Genomic DNA, 19,579 nt, shown 5'->3' with positions numbered 1-19,579 from the left:
TGACATGGTCCAGATGAAGTTTTTGAAATCCTTTCTTACTTTAATGCTATTCAATATTTTCTTTGATCGGTAGCCATTCAATATTAACATTTCAGGTGTATGTCTTCAAAACTGTGGGAAGATTTACCCAGTTGAAAAAATAATCTTACAATCTCCAAAAACATTTCTATATAAACTTTTTATCCAATCATTTGCCTAGATTTCAGTAAAAATTTAAAAACACAAAAATCAAAACAACTTTTTTTATATCAGTAAACAAAATTTTATTGATCAAAACAACTTTTACAAAAACAAAAACTACCCTAAAAAACTATATTCAAACAGCTTTTCAACTTTACCTATCCACTTTCACAAATCCTAATATAATATGTATTTAAAAAAAATCTCAAATTTTCTCTTAACCAAAGTACCCAAAAACATCTACTTTCCTCTATTTACTGAAAAGATTATCTGTGATTACCTATTTTAAATGCAAGAAGAAATGGGGCCCTTGAAGTGAAGTTGGCCTGAGTGCATAGTATGTCTATCAGTCATATACCACATTGTTGGTAAAAGAACTACAAACTTAACACCACTTCTGGGAAGTGCTATAAGCTCATGTCTCTAAAACTTATATCACTAGAATCACCTACTATAGACCAAGAAGAGAGCAAATGATATAAGCCCAGGTCTCCAAAAACTTTATGCCTAAAACTGCCGACCGTAAACCAATATGAGAGCTTATAATGAAAATAATGGTGAAAAATATAAATGTGGTGATTACATACTTAGGGAGCTACTCATAGATTATTCATCAACCAAGATAGAAGGGAGTTTCTTCTCAGTCGCAACAACAACACCATTAGCAGCTGCAATACCAAATATATGGTTGATAAACAAATCGTGAACAAAAAATCACATCTCAGATGTAACGCCCCGTTCCTGTAGGGATCGAAGAGTTACTCCCTATAACTTAAAACTCACAATTAATCAATATATTTATAGACTCTAAAATATAACGTTATCAGAATACTACAAAATCTCTTAATAAAATCCGCCACTTCTCATAAATCTTCTATGAGTAATCCACTATACTTAAATAATCATCTCACCGATGCTCCATAATCCTGATCCTTAGCTGGACTATTCAAAAATCATCTGAAAAATAATGGGAGATAAGGGGTGAGTTATCAACAACTCAGTAAGCAGAGGACATATATTAATATGTAAACATGAGCATTTTTACAGAGTTCAGAATACAGAAATAAAACATTTTAGTATCAATATGCAAATCTCAAAAAATACATATTATCAGAAAATCAGAGCGACTTTTCAAACATTTCATATTCAGAAACCAACTTTTCATATTCAAAAACTCCTTTAGAATAACATGACTGAATATTTTCGTCTTATCATATCATATCAGAACATCATATCATAACAGAGACCATGTTTAACCCCTGTGGTAGGGTTGTGCATCCTGCGAAAAGCCAAGCAGAACATAAATCACCATGTTACCAAAACGATTGTACTCAGAACAAAAAATCACTATTATATCCCGTGGAGGGCCAGAGGTCACTATTGTATCCCGTGACAGGGTCAGAGGTCACTATTATATCCCGTGACAGGACCAGAGGTCACTATTATATCTCATGACAGGGCCAGAGGTCACTATTATATCCTGTGACAGGACCAGAGATCACTATTATATCCTGTGATAGGGCCAGAGGTCACTATTATATCCCGTGACAGGGTCACATATCAGAGCAAAACAGAAACAGAATCACCATATCAGAATCAGAATCAGAGTCAGAACAGAATCAGAAAGTCATGCCAAAGGTTTTTCAAGTGCCACATCTTATTAACACAGAGTACTGAACAAAATCAGATCGCAAAAACATAACTTATACACAAAATTTCATATTCGCTATCTTTTTCAAAGTTCAGAAACAGAATAAAAAAAATAAACTCATGTCTACACCAGTCATGACAAAAAATACTTTCTTCTTAGACAGAATCTCATGAATAATGCAAAACAAATAACTGAGGTTGTTTTCAGATTTCTTTTCATATCAAAACATGCACATTTTCCAAAAAGGATCTCAGTTCATTTTATTAAATGTAAAATCTAGCATAGGAACCCCGCTTACCTGAATTTCTTAACTTTTCAGAAATTTCCTCAAAATGCTGAACAATTATTAATCGTCACCTATAAGATAATCACGTAAATTTACATAAATTCCCAATCAATCTCGTATTTCAATATTCAAGTCTAAAACTTCTAAAATAATCCATTTTTAATTCCTCAAACCCAAAATTCTCATTATTCCTGAAATACCAACATCACTTTCTAAACTTATCAATATCCAACATATTACTCTGACTAAAACATTAAATTCCAACTTATTTACAATTGAGATCTTACTATAATTTATAAAACTAAAATAACATAACTATATTGAGATCATCATAAGTAGAAAAACATACTTTTATTTATATAAAAAATATTCTTTTAAAAGGATTTAAAATTAAGATTTTTCACTTGCCGATCACTTCAAAAAAATTCATCAGTATTTACATAAAAAATAATCCATTAAAATATCAGTCTCTTACAAAAACCAATTTAACAATATAAATCCACACGTGGACGTCCAAATAAAAACATACTCTACAACCTACATAATATACTCATTGATTTTAAACCCAAAGTACATAATATAAACTCATTAAATTGAACACTCGAAACAATAACTCTGGAGGAATACTATAAGGGGTAAAAAGTTATAGTACTTCCTACTATATGGTTAATGTAATTACATATATATATATATATATATATATGTCTACACCTTATAATGAACTACTAGGAAATAGAAAACAAAAACGCAACAACAGTGCAGTGGCAGCACTTACGGCGAGATGGGGGCACGACGGCGTGGAGCTGGCGGTTGACTACGGAGGATGTGGGGTGGCGCCTGGTCACTGGCTGAGAGAGGAAGAGAGAGCGACGAGCAAGAGTAGCACACAGTGAGAGAATAAGGGAGAGACCGAGAGAACAGAGACACCAACAAGAAATGGCGTGAGCTTACCGAGGAACTTGAGGCGGCGTGAGGTGGACTGGGGTGATGGGACGTCCTCCTCGGCAGTTTCTGTGGGGGCACAGCGCGGTGGAGCTTTCGGTGGAGGGTGATTTCAGCTGCTCAAGGTGGCTGAACATGCTCTATTTCTGGATATCAAAACAGAGCAGTCTGAGGCTTGTAGTAGAGGCTACGAGGCGTTGGGCTGCAGCTCCGTGTGGCTGGGCACGGTGGTGAGGTCTGGACAGAGGTTCACAGTGGAGAGTGGATGAGTTGTGCGGCAGTAACGAGTGGGTACAGTGGGTGATGGAGGCTGAGGTGGGGCTACGGGTTGGTTGAGTCAAGATTACTCTGTTTCGGGTATTAAAAACAGGGGTCGTTCGGTGGTAGTGAAACAACGTCTTTCGTCGTGCAGTGGGCTTGCCATGTGGGTTGCGGCATGGAAGAGCTTCGGTGGTGCTTGTGAGGTTTGGGCAGGGTGGCTCCGTGCGGTGGACCTACGCGTGATTGGCTTTCATGGAGTGGCTCTCGGTGGAAGGGTCTCTTGCCGTAATCTTAGTGCTCATGGTCGAGTTTGACCTGTGCTGGCCGTGGGTGGTGCATTGCAGAAGTGCACGGTGCGGGGTGGAGGTCAGTGTAGTTGTTGACGGCAGTGTGGAGTGCAGCTCTGCACGGGTTGCTGCGGCCACTTCTTTAGAGAGAAAAACATGCATTTAGAATTTATTAAAACCCTAGAAGATCATGTACGTGCATGCGATATGGAAGTGAAACTGCTTCCTGGTTGCGTCGGGTTGGGCTTACTGGTCCATTCCATGCATTTTGGCCCATGGGTAAGGTACGATAAATGATTTGAGACCCAAAAGAAACTAAAAGACGCTTAAACAGGCCCAGTTCGAAAAAAGAAAAGTCCAACAAAAGAAAAAAGGTACAATAAAAATAAATAAAAGCCAATTAAAAACATTGCAACTCAATATTAATAAAATAAAATAATAAAAGTCCAACAATAAAATTATTCATTAAAGCAAAGAGTAAATTTAAATACAAATACTGATTAATATCAAGAAAGCACATCAAAGTAAATTTCACAATTTAAAAATTATAAAATAAATCTAACGAAAAAATCTGATAAATTTTAAAATAAGAAAAATAATATTTAAATTAATTAAAAAAATAATCTTTCACATAAAAATAAATACGCTAAAATACGGGGTGTTACATCAGACTTCACTGTTGATGCAAATGAAGATAACTATCAAAGTAAACTTGCATATACATGAATTTTTTTATCTTGAAATAGAAAACAATCAAATGGGTACTAAAGTACTCAACATCAATCATTCTAACAAGTTTTGCAAATATTTGGCGAAGAAATTACTAAACCAAAAATGCCGCGAAAAAATTCAACAAAAGAATAAAAAAAATTGGTAAGAAATCATGTAGGCTTTTACTTATAAAAAAAATTACGTAACATACCTTTAATCCCAAGAGTGGTTTGGCCGGATCCGACCGCTGTCAAGGCGTGTTCGATCTGCACTAGCTTCCTGAAGGACTACCCAATAACAAAACAAAAAGAAAATACATAAATAGAAAATATAACTATATATAAAATTGGTATTTAAATAATTATGAAAATAAATAGATGCTATACTAACCTGAAGGTAGTAAGAGAGAATGAGTACTGACTGTCTCGCATTCTGTCCCTAAGAGAGACTCACTGAGAGAGTGTATGGTCTGAGAGAATGGTTTCACATAGATTTCTTGGGACTTTTCCTTCTTTATCGTTTAGATTCGAAGATGAATTGAGATGAATTAAGATAAATTATAAATAATAGTGAAATGAGTTATAAATAATAGTAAGATTTATGAGTTAAAGTTGTTGAATAGTAATGAGATGAGTTGAGATGTGTTGTGAATACAAACGAGGCAACAATGGATCGCTTGCTGGAGAAGATGTTTTTAAGTTCTTTTTTAAAAAAAAAAATTCGTTTGGGACTATTTAGAGTACTCTCATTGGATTAGCCAAAGTTAAATGATAGTTTTGATGAATGTAAGAGAAATTTGACTTTTGACTATTCCATTCACATAAATCTCTACATTAAAATAACTATTTTTTTATTATATAATAATAAAATAATATAAGATAAATTTGATTTTAATTATTCACATCATATCTCTACATTAGATTATACATTTATTCATTATATGGTAATGAATAATTAATAATTTCAAAAAATATTTAATTTTTTTAATTATTAATTTATTTAATTTTATCATATTTTATTATTCTACTTATTATATATTAATTAATAATCATATTCTTATTAAATTAATATATTATTAAATCAAATTAATATATTAATTGAAATAAAATATGCGATAGAAAAAAAAAGAGAGAAATAATTAATAAAATATGTATTTAATATATTTACAGTAATCTTTAAATTTTAAAAAATTTTTAAAAATCACCGTAATTAAATTTAAAATTTAAATAATTTAATGTGAATATATTTTATTTTTTAATAACTAAATATTTATTAAATTTAATTTTTAACTAATCCAATAATAGTATTTTATATATACACTTTTATGTTACATCGGCGGTGTTGCAAACAACGTTGAACGTTATTTATTTTTTATTTTTTGAAACAACGTTGAACGATATTAGTTTCCATATAAAGAAGGGAATTAAACCATATAAAAGTGGACTAAACCTAAATCAGGTCCAAAGTCCGACTTTCCCGGTCCCAGCGATGAAGCAAAGGCCCAAGCCCATGAGAAAAGCCTTCTTCCCCACCAAGAAACCTGAACCTTTTTACTCCACTGTTCTCCGTCGGACTCGAAACGCTCTCTGCTCTCTCTCCCTCTCGCTCACTCTCATCATTCAAACCGGTAACTCTCTCTCTCTCTCTTTCTCTCTCTCACGCACGCTGTCTGGTTATAAAACTACGCCCTACTACTGAAAAAGCTCATATCTGAGCTTTTGAGATCCGTTAGTCTCTATCTGCTTATATGTCTTTCAGATTTCTTATTGATTTTGCAAAAAAAATTCAGCTACTTATATCCAGTTTTCTATTCGGTTCCCGATAGATTTTTCATATGCTCATTTACTTAGTAAAATATTTGTATGAAACAGCGGAATTTTGTCTCCTATGGTACTGATCTAGGGTTTTTCATCTTCAGATTGTAGGTTTTTCTTATCAAGTTTCATCGAAGATGTTTCTCACAAGGTGAACTGCATTTTTATTGCTTATTCTGTATATCCGAGTGCCTCTGTGTGTGTGTGTGTTATTCTCATTTAATATATTTTTGATCGTGTGTGAAGGACTGAGTATGACAGAGGAGTGAACACATTCTCTCCGGAAGGGCGATTGTTTCAGGTTGAATATGCCATTGAGGCCATCAAGGTACTCCACTTCTTTCGCTCACATTCTTTGAGAAAACTTAGTGGTGAGAAATGAAGTATACTGAGGGAAGTAGAACACAAAAAATAAAAGCCGCACAGAAAGCGTAGGTTCATCCAAAATATTTTCAGTAGCTAATTGTTGTTGGGATAAGAACAGGGTCTTATTTACTCGCTGTCTTTGTTTATTTTTCTATCTTTTCATTTGGTGGTCAAGTGGTTCTGATTGTAAATTTAATATTGCTGTCGTCTAATGTCAGCTTGGTTCGACTGCAATTGGGTTGAAGACAAAAGAAGGTGTTGTTCTCGCAGTTGAGAAACGTATCACTTCACCACTACTGGTTAGCCCTTATTCTTTTGTGTCCTCCGTGTTTTTGTTCCCGATGGACAAGTTTATGTGTAATCCACTTTCCTTTTTGGTACATGTAACACCTCTTCCCGTAAGTCAGGAATATTATGAACATTCATAACATCATGCCCGGTAAAGAGATTCGAAGTCATGAAAATATCTCATATATTTTTACTTATAAAAAATATATATATATATATATATCTCATTTATTGAATCATCAAACTAACTTAACAAAACAGTCTTTGATAACATAAAGCTGGAAACATAATGAAAAGGCATAAACTAGTTCTATGTGGTGATCATTTATTCAAATATCATAATCATAGACTATATCATTGTGGAAGTAACATTTATTCCAATCTAAGTCTCTGAACTAATATACTCTTGGCTCTCCAGCTCTGCGTCCTCGCATTCAACATCTGAGACATTAAAACATGAAGACTCAGTAATAGCACATCATAATGTAAACTTAACTTAGCTTAACATTAGGCTTGATTTATAAAACTTTAATGTATCATGACATATGCGGAATTAACAAAATCGTGGAATTGCATGTAACATGATGCACGAGTGACTGACTCAATGCATTTCCTAACAATCATAAATGACTTGTTCATCTTGTCTTTCACTTATTTAGTGGCCATCATTACATGTGTACATCGGTCCAATTGTCGTTGACCATATATAGCATATCATAACACGTAGTGAAACACGCTTGGGTCCGTGTTATCACTTAACGTCTGGTGAACCACGCTTGAGTCTGTGGCACTGCATAACGTATCATAACATGAAGTGAAACACGCTTGAGTTTGTGTTATCGCATATCATATGGTAAACCACGCCTAAGTCTGTGGCACCCCATAACGTATCATAACATGTAGTGAAACACGCTTGGGTCTGTGTTATCACATATCATACGGTGAACCATGCCTGAGTCCGTGGCACCGCATAACATAACCTGTGGTGAAGCACGCTTGGGTCCGTGTCACCTCAAAACATCATATCTTTCATGTGGTGGACCATTATTGAGTCCGTGGCTTACCCATCCACCTATAACATAAGACCAATTTTAAAGTTCACTCGTCATTCATGTGTTTTCTTACTAACTTTCATAATGCATGAGAACATGTTTGACTTCATGAATTTACCTAGCATGGCATACTCTTGTGCATGGCATAACATTATACATGGCATATTAATATGAGTTTTACACCACATAGCATAACATAGGCATGGCATAACATGATTTAAACATTACATGGCATACATGATCTAAATATTACATGAACATTACATGGCATACATGTGATTTTCAGAACATCCCATCCATCTACCAATCCATACCAACATAGCATCACAAGCATATCATTGTAATTCATCGAGGTTCGTGAAAAGGGGCCTAACCTTGACTTAGCTCGTAGCGTAGCATAGGTAAACATCACATTTTTCATGCACAATCAGAATAATTACAGCACACATATAATTATGATCACGCTACTTACCTCTTAGTGTTGCTTCCACAATCTCATGTCGTAGCTTGTGACCTATACGAGGCACTAATCGTCACTAATGTTTCTTAGAACAACATGTCGTCGAATTCTAATTACTTGGAATCATACCGTAGAGATAATTTAAGAAATATCTAGTTATACTAAGATTAATAGATAGTAAGATTAATATATTTCTTAACCCCAAGGGGTTGGCCCAAGTGGTGAAGGCCTTGGTCTTGGAGCATCACTCCTTTCAAGGTTCAAGGTTCAATACCTCATGGGTGCAAATAATCCTTTGGGACCACACCCCCTGGTGAAAAGCCAGCGATTCAATCAGTTCCATGTAGGGAAACCTTCGAGGGTGCAGTGCACGGGACCAGGGTTTACTCTGCAGAGGTGGGTCCGAAGGCCCTGTCTTGGAGAGGTTCCCTGACATAAAAAAAAAAAGAAAAAGAAAAAAGAATAATAGATTTCTTATAAAAAAAAATAGATAGTAATATTATTTAAAGCTCATATCATATTCCTTGATTTTCTATTTAAATATAACATAATAATTTTATTAAAAATACAATTATATAGACAATCGGAATATTAACTAAAATAATAGGCTCAATAGTATACTTTCAAATATACTTTAAATTCCTTAAAACTTACTGCTGTAACAAGCTTTATAAAAAGATTAATACTTAATAACATAATTTAACTCTCAAGTATGTTCTGGAAAAATAAGGTTTTTGGACTAATATAACCAAGCCCAAACTAATTCTAAACACAAGTCCCATTTAAAACTAAGCCCAGTCCCAGCAAAACTCAGCCTAATAAAAGGGCGTTTTGGGAAAACATCATAAATGGGCATGGGCATTTTGAGAAGGCTGAAGACAACAATGAAAGGAAAGAAGCACAGAGGCTACGGAAGAGGAGCATTGTGCGACAGGGGGATTTGGGATTCACTGAGAGAGAAGGAGAGGTGCGGCGGTGGAGGTGAGTCGAGTTCGACGGCGGCAACTGGAGGATCCCTCTAAATATGGTGGTGTGACATGAGAAACTGTCAAACCGAGAAACGGCAAGGTAGAGGGAGGGAGGGAGGGGTCAACATGGCTTACTGAGGGATGAGGGATGCGTGACTGAGTTCAGGTGGCAGGGTTGGCAGTGTCTCTGCAATCTGGTCTGCTCTGACATCCTCTGCAGTGGTCGACGGTGGTAGAACAAATTACACAGGCCAATGAGTCACTGCTGATAGAGAGGGAGAGGGAAAACGACGGGGGAAAAAGAAGAGGGCTTACCGTAGGCATGCTCTGTGGTGGGTTTCGGTGAGGTGGCTGTTTGGTTGCTGAGAGGAAGGCTACGGTGGCGCTGTGAGGAAGAGAAGGTTTGATTTTACTGTGGGAAGGTTCTGGCCGTAAGGGGTACTGTGGGCTTGCTGAAGGGAGAATATTACGTGGAAAAAGAGAGGACTTATGGTAGGGTTTTTGACGTGTGAATTGGTTTCCAATTACGAAACTATTCAAACTAGGAAATCAAAAGGGAGGGATATATGGGCGTGTATAGAGGAAAATCCCAATCAAAATCACCACCGGAGATTAAAAATAAAACACAGATTTTATTTAAAATACTATAAATACTAAAACTAATAATAATAATAATAATAATAATCTTAATTCTAAATCCTAATTTAAGACCCGTATGTTACAGTACATCTTATCAAACAAGTGGATGCTAAAAGTGGTCTAGGGTTTAGATAGTCCGGAACATAATTGTTGTCCAGCAGTGTCAAATATGTGTGCGTATGTGTACACTTGACCAGATTTGAAACGAAGGCCTATTGAAGCCTCACAGCCTCAACTATTGGGTCAAAACCAAGCACTAAGTTTTAAGGGCTATTCATTATAACTCAGTCTACATTGTGAAAACTTAATGTTTTACTTTATAGTATCATGATAATAACCTATTGAATTGCATTAACATTAAGAGAATAAGTTATAAGTGTCCCATTACATTTGTTTTATTTAAGTATAATGAGGGATATATATCTATAATGCTCATAACCAGCATAGAGACTATCAGATTTAAATAGGATATTTTTCCTTGTCAATTATTTTCAAACATTGTCATCTAACCCAACCTCTTGTCACTTGAAAAGTAAGAGTGGATCTGGAAACTTGTCCAAAGAAATAAAAGAAAAGAAAAGAAAAATAGTAGTTCTATCTGAATGGGAAACTCTTCTCTTGTTTAGATGTAACCACATTTGTTGCTGTTATATAGAGGACCACCACTTGATTGGGACCTCATTTTCTCTTTCTCTATCTTTCAGGAACCCAGTAGTGTGGAGAAAATTATGGAAATTGATGATCATATTGGATGTGCCATGAGTGGGTTGATTGCTGATGCCCGAACACTTGTTGAGCACGCACGTGTGGAAACTCAAGTATGGCTTTTGTTACTTACATGCAAGTGATAGAACTATAGCTCCATGCTAATATAGTTACATTCATACTTTTCAGAACCACAGGTTCTCCTACGGTGAGCCAATGACAGTGGAGTCTACAACACAAGCTATTTGCGATCTGGCCCTACGATTTGGCGAAGGTGATGAAGAATCTATGGTAATAACCACTTGACCTTGGGATGGTTCTGGTACTAACTCATTTGCATGTTTATAATGTTATAATGAAACATATAATGCCAAAGAAGAAACACGGCAGGTAGGATTTTAAGATGCAAATGATAACATGCACTGTCTTTATATATAGGCCCCTTTTCGCTTTTTTTTTTGTTCGTTTCCAGCTCAAGATACATAGATCTGATATGTCCACATGTATATACCAGATCTAACGGCATGATTATGCTTGGTTTTATATATTTGGTACCAATGTTTTAAATTTCGTACTATACCGGCCGGTACGGCCGAAATTTTTCGTTTTGGCCGTCCGGCCGGTACAGGTACTATATTTGTTCCGTACCGGCTAAAATACCGGCCGGTACCGGCCTAAATTTCGGCCGATATTTCGGCCTGTGTTTTTTTTTTTTTTTCGTTTTTTCAAACTATAAACTTATTTTTTAACCCCTAATTCAGACTAGACTATTCATAATTTTTATATATATGTATTTATATATAATTTATTTATATATAGACTATTATTTTGGAATATAATTTTTATATATATTTATATATATAATTTATTTATATATCGACTATCCCGAAATGTTATCCCGAAACGTTATCTCGAAATGGTACTGATATCGAAATATTTCGTTCCAGTGCCTTGACCGGTACGACGTCCGGTACGGTATTCAAAACATTGTTTGGTACTCATTCCCCCCCCCCCCCCCCCCTTTCCTTTCGTTAATATGCATTTGACATAACTTTTGGTTGTTCTAGGAGTTCATTTTTGTTTGTCCATCAACTGTCTTTATGTTAGCTGTCAGCTTCTCTAGGAGCCCAATTATCCAATATGGCATGTTGGAAAAATTTTCAGTCATTTAAATTTTTCCCCATATATTCATAGGGAATTTTCGGATGGTTGTAAATCAAGAGAAAATTGAAGCTAAAATCTCCAATTTTTGTGGGTGTTTTTTTTAATGACAATCTGCATAAAATTCGTGCTATTCTTTTGGAGGAGCTGGATGCCTTTTTTTGCTTGAGGGGTTCCAATTAGGGAAGGTGGTGAATGTTCACATTATGAAGAGACAACATCACAGTGTGTATAGAGTGCTCTTCGCTTCTGTTGCAATTGAAATGTCCTTGTTTGAAATTAGATTCCCTTATGATTTGATATTAGATCGTATATTTGTCATTCTTAAATGTTCTCTGGCATATCGTATTCTTTTGTGCAGTCTCGACCTTTTGGAGTTTCTCTTCTCATTGCTGGTCATGATGAGAATGGGCCCTGCTTGTAAGTACTTGTCTGATTTGCGTAGATACTTTCTGTGGATTAATATCGACCTAAAATGGTTAAATGGTTGAGTTATGTATGTTCAATTTTTAGGATTTTCAGACCCCTACTGGTTCATAATATGTGAATGTAGATCAACCCTAAATGTTTTTAAGTTAATGTTACACTCACCATGGTCGCTTAATCAACCCCATTGATGTGTATTAAATAAATTTATGGGTTAAAATCTTAAATACACTTATTGTTTTACATTTTGATGGTTAATGTGTTAGTTTTGTTAGTTTGGGGTGCAGAGTATAAAACACCATGTAGTTTAGCGGTGAAAAGTGGATTTAACCAACTTACTTGTAAGTGACAATCTGCAACTGGAGAGTGGTAAAATTAAACGGATGGTGAATCGGCAATCTGGATTTGGAGTGGAAGACAAATATTGGACTTATTCCAAGCATTTGTTTTTTTTATTTGATAAGCAATTAAATATCTTTATTGAATAGAATGAAACTAGGCAATGCCCAAGTACACAGGAAGTATACAAAGTGAGACACCTAATTACATTCTAGTAAGCTGAAAAGAAGATAGAAACTCATGGACATTAGGACCCTTCATTACAATAGCAGAAAAGCACTGTAAAAGATAAAATATAAAAAAATTCCAGATTTCCCCCACTGCATGCTCCTTGTTGTTAAAACACCTATCATTCCTTTCCGACTATAGACACCACGTTAAGCACAAAGATATCATTTGCCACACTGCTGCCAGTTGAGTGCTATTATGCCTCCTATTCTAGCATGCTAGTAGTTCCACCACACTCTTAGGCATGACCCAACTTAGCCCGGCTCTTTTAAGGATACCATCCCATAACTCCCCAGCCACCTCACTATGTAAAAGCAAATTATCTATCGATTCTCCATTCCTTCTACACGTAGCACCACTCCGTGACCACCATATCCCGCTTCCTTAAATTGTCAACCGTCAAGATCTTCCCAAGTGCAGTTGTCCAAGTAAAAAACACAACTTTAGACAGCACTAAGACCTTCCAAATACTCTTCCATGGAAAGAATGTGGGCTGCTCGGCTGTCAAAGCCTTGTAAAAGGATTTAACTGTAAACCTTTTTCTCCCCATGTGAATCCACAACATACGGTCACCCCCATTTCCGCCTAACTTTGTTGAATACAAGTAGCTGTAAAAGTCTGCCATCTCTTCATTCCAAGCATTTGTTAGGGGAAGACAAGTATTGGACTCGATCCTTATCGTTAATGAAGGCTTGGCTAGCAAGATTAAGTCAAGAGTTTTGGGTATTTTATGCAAATTAGACATGGAGAAGGCCTATGACCACGTTAACTGGGAATTTCTTTTTTATTTGTTGAGGAGATGTGGTTTTGGGGAGAGATGGAGGTTGTGGATGAGGTATTGTGTGTCAACGGTTCGATTCTCAGTTTTGGTAAATGGTGACCCCGTGGGATTCTTTAACAGTTCGTGGGGGGTGCGACAAGGTGATCCATTATCACTCCTCTTATTTGTTATTGTCATGGAGGATCTAAATAGAATGTTGTTGGCTTCAGTTGAGGGTGGTTTTTTCTCAGGTTACTCGGTGGGGGATACTAACCATGGCTCTACCATTGTTTCACATCTTTTGTTTGCAGGTGACATGTTATTTTCTAAGGCAGATCAAGGTCATGTCCAATCTCTGAAGACTATCTTGCTTTGCTTTGAAGCGGTCTCCGGTTTAAAAGTAAATCTTTCTAAATCTGAGTTGGTTGTTGTGGGTAACATGCACAATGTTTGGGGGCTGGCCAACATATTGGACTGTGTGGTTTCTTCGTTGCCTATGAAGTATCTTGGCCTTCCATTGGGAGCACCATTCAAAGCCAATTTGGGATGAGATGTTAGAGAATATAGAGCGAAGGCTGGGTGAGTGGAAAATGTTGTATTTGTCTAAAGGGGGTCGGATTACCTTAATAAAGAGTACCCTCTCAAACCTTCCCACATATTTCTTATCTTTATTTCCTCTCCCTGCTAATGTCGCCTTACAAATTGAGAATCTCCAACGAGATTTTCTATGGAGTGGACTTGGCAACGAGGTTAAGCTTCAGTTAGTTGGGAGAAGGTGTGCTCTCCAATGAGGGGTGGCAGGTTGGGGGGTTCGCAATTTGAGGGTCTTCAATAAGGCTCTTTTAGGAAATGACTGTGGAGATATTCTTATAAGAGAAAAGCATTATGGAAGGTGGTGATTGATACTAAATACGGGAGTATAAGGAGGGGTTGGTGCTCTAATGAATTTAGGGGGGGCATATGGAGTGGGGTTATGGAAGCATATTCGAAAAGGTTGGCAGTCTTTCTCTAGCCACACTAGGCTGTGTTTGGGGGATGGTAATCGAATCAGTTTTTGGCATGATGTTTGGATTGGAGATACGGCTCATAAGGATGCCTATCCCTCTATTTTCATAATTGCACGGGAACAAGATGCTTTGGTGGCGGACTTGAGGGAAATTACTAATGGCTCACAACAGTGGAATGTCAGGTTCACTAGGGAGGCACATAATTGAGAGGTGGGTGTCCTTGTTGAGTTCTTTAACTTGTTTTACACCATTGGACCTGTTGATACAGTGGTGGATAAGTTGGTTTGGTCACCTTCCAGCAAAGGAAAATTTCATGTACGCTCCTTCTATGAGGTTCTCACTACTTGGGCTAGTAATCACTTTCCTTGGAAGAGCATTTGGAAGAATAAAGCACCTCTTAAGGCTGTTTTTTTGGGACTGCATCCTTAGAAAAGATTCTTACCATTGACAATCTAAGGAAACGTGGACTTATCCTTGTTGGCTGGTACTGTATGTTCAGAAATAGCGGCAAAACAGTGGAACATTTACTTCTACATTGTGAGTTTGCAAGGGCCTTGTGGAATTACTTTTTCAGCAAAATGGGATTAGCATGGGTTATGCCAAGGAGGGTGGTTGACCTACTAGCTAGTTGGAGAGGGATCACAGGGATACCACATATTGCAGTTGTGTGGAAGATGGTTCCCATTTGTCTACTATGGTGCATTTGGAGTGAAAGGAATGACCGAAATTTTGAGGATCAAGAGTGCTCCTTAGAAGAGTTTAAGGTTGGGTTTGGATACATAGTTCAGATGAGATGAGATGAGATATTTTGAATATCAGTTGAATAAAATATTGTTAGATATAATTTTTTAGTATTATTTTTATTTTGGAATTTGAAAAAGTTGAATTTTTTATTATATTTTTGTATGCAAATTTGGAAAAGTTGTAATGATGAGATGAGATAAAGATGTTTGTGCATCCAAACCCAACCTAAGAGTTTTTCTGGAAGACTTTATTTATGTAGGCCATTGTTATAGACTTTAATGGTCTCGACTTTCATGAATTCCTTGTAACTGTTTCTAGTTCCTAATTAGGTGTAATCACATGTATACTTCATGTATGGTTGGGCTATGTCTATTTCTATATCAATAAAATATCTTCTTATAAAAAAAAAAAGGTGTACAATGTTTGAATATCATGCTAGTTTAAGTGTGAATGTAGATGATAACTGGTGAAGTTCTCTGTATTAATTAAAAGTACCAGCTTGACCTATCCTGTAGTTGTGCTCAATCTTTTGCCCTAAACTCATGGAATTGCAGATACTATACTGATCCATCTGGCACATTTTGGCAATGCAATGCAAAAGCTATTGGTTCAGGTTCAGAGGGTGCAGACAGCTCTTTGCAAGAGCAATACAACAAGGTATCTTTTTCCGTGTTCACATGCATGCACATACTCTGAAATAAAAAAGTATTTCTCCTTGTGTTCATGTTTGCATGATTTTCGTGCAAATAGTTTTTTATACCTCTATAAGGCGAAATTACATTAGCTTTATAAGTTTAAGACCTAGTCTAACTTGTCATCTACTTCTACTTAAATATTAAAAAAAAAAATCTTTTTATTTTGATGGTTCAATGGTATTCAAGTTACCGAAGTGGGGTCCAATACATGTCAAGATGACCATATTCCATTTTTTCTGATGCTTATGACCTGAAGAATTGAAGGGGTATATTGTATTTTGCTAATTGTTTACAGGACATAACTCTTCAAGAAGCCGAAACTATTGCTCTTTCCATTCTGAGGCAGGTCATGGAAGAAAAGGTAAAGACTTTCTTGGAATTGTAGCATTAATGTTGGCTATAAAGTTTTGTCTCTAGTTAATTGAGAAATGATATTTAGAGGCCTTTTAATCAACATCCTCAAATGTATCAAATGATCGTAAGACGAATGGAATAATACGGAATCTTCCAATAAGTTAATGTCATGTTAGAAGATGATAAAAGGGTGATAGTTAAAAAGGATTAGGAATAACACGTTGCTAGTTAATTTTATTCATCTTAATCACATGGATGAACTATGTTATTGAACCCAGGTGACTCCTAATAATGTTGACATTGCAAAGGTGTCTCCAACATACCATCTATATACACCTTCTGAGGTAGAAGCCGTCATTAATCGCCTATGAGTACAGGCCCTCCCTCGCTTGGCAAATCATCCTCCATCTCCTATTGTTGCAATACTGTGTTTAATTAGTTTGATGGGGAAGAAAATATTGTATTTGTTTTTGCTTTTAGGATTCAAGTTCGTAATTTTCATTTGGTTTTGGGTCATCTATAATTGCTCTCCATCTTTTAAAAAAACGCTTGCGAAAGTGTTGCACATTTTTACTTGGAACATCTGCAAGACTGCCTCCGAGCCTTAAGTTAATTCTCTCAAATTTTTAAGAATTATTTAGATGAGCTCCTGCGTCATATACAAACTACGACGTGCGCAGTATTACAAGCCCCTTAAAATGGACTATTTTAGGAGATACGACGGGAATGAGATGAGATGAGAAGTCTGTAAAAGGTCTTTAAATAGTAGTAAAATAATTTATGAAGATGAGCCGTGCTACCCATAATGTTATTTATTTAAAAATATGTTATTTTACTTTTTTATCCTTATTTTACTTAAAAACATTCATTTTACATTTTTACCCTCATTTTACCGATAGGCAACATGTCATCAACCATTCGGTAATTCCAGACATAGGCCAGTCTGCCAATTAAAGCCATTTTTTTTTTTTACAAATCCAAGTTTCTTGCTATACATGATTTCATGTTAATCATGAAAAGATTGATAAATGTTTAAGTAATAGGCTGTGTAAAGCACACTTTAGTTTCTGACTAATATTTGAGCGAGAAAGAACAAATACTCAAGCATATGATGGATAGCCTTGGTACAATACATAAGAACGCTTACATAAGAACACTGATCGAGTCATGCACAAAAAGAGAGAATCTTGGATGGTTGGACTTGTTTTGGATTATATACATTGAGGAAAGGGACTTGTTTTGGATTATATGGTTTCTCTCTCAGACAATAGCTAACACTATTGCTAGTTACATTAATGTCCAGCTCTAACCCCTTCTGAGATTACAGCCAACTGATTTACAGTGAGATTACAAAAACGAGAGAGGGAGAGAGAGGGGCTACAGTTACCTTATAACTCCTTCCTGTGTTGCCCATCGGAATATGCCCAAATCCAAGTTCTTAGTGCAGTGAAAAGGAGAAAGTAGGGGACTTGGATTTTTCTTGCAATAGGATTTTTTTTAGCCGGCGTTAAAGACAAGGAAGCAGGGGATGATTATTTTATTATTATTCATAAAATTCTTATCTTATCTCATTCACTAAGTATTTCTTGAGTTTTTTGTTCAACTACGGCAGTAGAAATCACGATTAGAGAGGAGATGTTTAGAAAAGTTTTTCATTTCATTTCATCTCATCTCATCTCATTTCCTTTCTAAATATTATTTAAACACAAACATTTTCAATCTAATTATTACAATTTTTTCAAACTAATCATTACAATTTTTCTAAACTTTCAAATAAAAAATAAAAAATAATTTAATTTTTTCAAATTTTGAGACAAAAATTATATTAAAAAATTTATATTATAACAATATTTTAATTTTATAATATTTTTTATTCAATTTTTTATCTCTCATTTTTCAAAACTCAATAAATACTTTACTCAAATTATATTACTACTATGCACAAATTATTTTACTACTATTCGTAAAATTATTATAACTTTTAAAATTTTTATATAAAATAATATAAAAAATTCAATTTTTTAAAATCTTAAAATAAAAATAATATTAAAAATATATATTTTCGTAATATTTTAGTTAATTTTTAATTTTAATCCAATTCATTCTACTCGCTTCATTTTCGAAAAAACAAAGGAGGCGTCCAATCGGCTAAAAAAATACAATTGGACTGAGTTTGAAATGACAGGAACACGAAATGGAATTTAAAGAATTTATATAAAAGATATTTGTTTAATAGATAATGTTAGGGTGCAAATTAATGTAAAATATTTTTTTAAAAATATTTTTTAAGCATCTTTAATTATTATGAAAAAAATATAAATTTATTAATAGTCATTTTTTTAATTATTTATAAAAATAAAAAAATATGAGTAGACACATTTAGTGAACATATTTAAAAGTTATACTATCATTTTCTTATTTTAATTAATATTTTTTTAGATAATCAATTACTATATTTACTTTACAACTGTCCTTCTCATTTTACAAGGGTAGTTTTGTCATTTTTTTCAGAACAAGTTTAATTTTACAAAGTTATCTTTCATTTAAATGGAATTGTAAAATAGTCATTAGTTTATCATTTTTCATTAAAATATATCAATAATAATTTCTTTATAATAATGATATTCTTCATTTTAGACATTATTATTTTTAAGGTTGATATGATATGTTTTTTAAATTATTTCAAATGTAAACTACTCAACTACTTAAAAATGTTCTATCGATTCAAGTAATAAAATCTAAGGTGAATAATAATATTTTAACAAATTATAATAATATCTTGAAAAGAGGAATTAACAATATTGCATCTAATAAAATAATAATTCTTGATTAACAAGTTTATTTATCTATGGGAACGTTTGGTTTATAAGAAAATTTTATAAAATGAAGTAAATAAATTGATGTAATTTGATAGGAGAATGATTTGTAAAGTAATAAAAAATATAGTTATAGAATGTGCAAGTGTCGTGCATCTCCTTTGAAAAATATTAAAATATATCATTAAAAAATATATTTTTTCATATATCTTAGATTTACTCACTTTTAAAAAAAAAAATGCATAGGACTTGTATACGTCATGTACAAATCATTTCCTATTCTGTATCTTCTTAGAGTATAAGTTTGTAGTCATTTTGAAATAAATGAGCACATCTAGAATCAGCATAAAAAAATTTAAATTTCTATGATGTTTTTTATTAAAGTAATTGTACGAAATTTGCATACATTAAAAATGTTTCTAATATTTATAAGCTTAAT

General features: G+C 34.6%; 1 protein-coding gene and 1 long non-coding RNA gene across 2 annotated transcripts; one reads left to right on the top strand and one right to left on the bottom strand.

The window, feature by feature from the left end:
- Positions 1-3,630: 3,630 nt before the first annotated feature.
- Positions 3,631-4,740, bottom strand: LOC118348299. The gene is made up of 3 exons (XR_004801378.1): positions 4,709-4,740; positions 4,530-4,605; positions 3,631-3,747 (listed from the first exon to the last, which is right to left on the bottom strand). It is a non-coding gene; the product is annotated as an uncharacterized LOC118348299 (long non-coding RNA).
- Positions 4,741-5,789: 1,049 nt separating this feature from the next.
- On the top strand, positions 5,790-16,932 carry LOC109020971 (proteasome subunit alpha type-5-like). The gene is made up of 10 exons (XM_019003515.2): positions 5,790-5,945; positions 6,237-6,283; positions 6,379-6,460; positions 6,717-6,797; positions 10,610-10,723; positions 10,800-10,901; positions 12,133-12,191; positions 15,830-15,932; positions 16,266-16,331; positions 16,603-16,932. Exons 2-10 carry the CDS (start codon positions 6,270-6,272, stop codon positions 16,693-16,695), a joined length of 714 nt encoding a protein of 237 aa, XP_018859060.1. The 5' UTR covers positions 5,790-5,945; positions 6,237-6,269; the 3' UTR covers positions 16,696-16,932.
- Positions 16,933-19,579: the final 2,647 nt, after the last annotated feature.

Source organism: Juglans regia, chromosome 4 (genome assembly GCF_001411555.2).
Source record: "Juglans regia cultivar Chandler chromosome 4, Walnut 2.0, whole genome shotgun sequence".
NCBI classification, from domain to species: domain Eukaryota; kingdom Viridiplantae; phylum Streptophyta; class Magnoliopsida; order Fagales; family Juglandaceae; genus Juglans; species Juglans regia.
The sequence above is the reverse complement of the archived record's forward strand: the minus strand, read 5'-3'. Positions and strand labels throughout refer to the sequence as shown.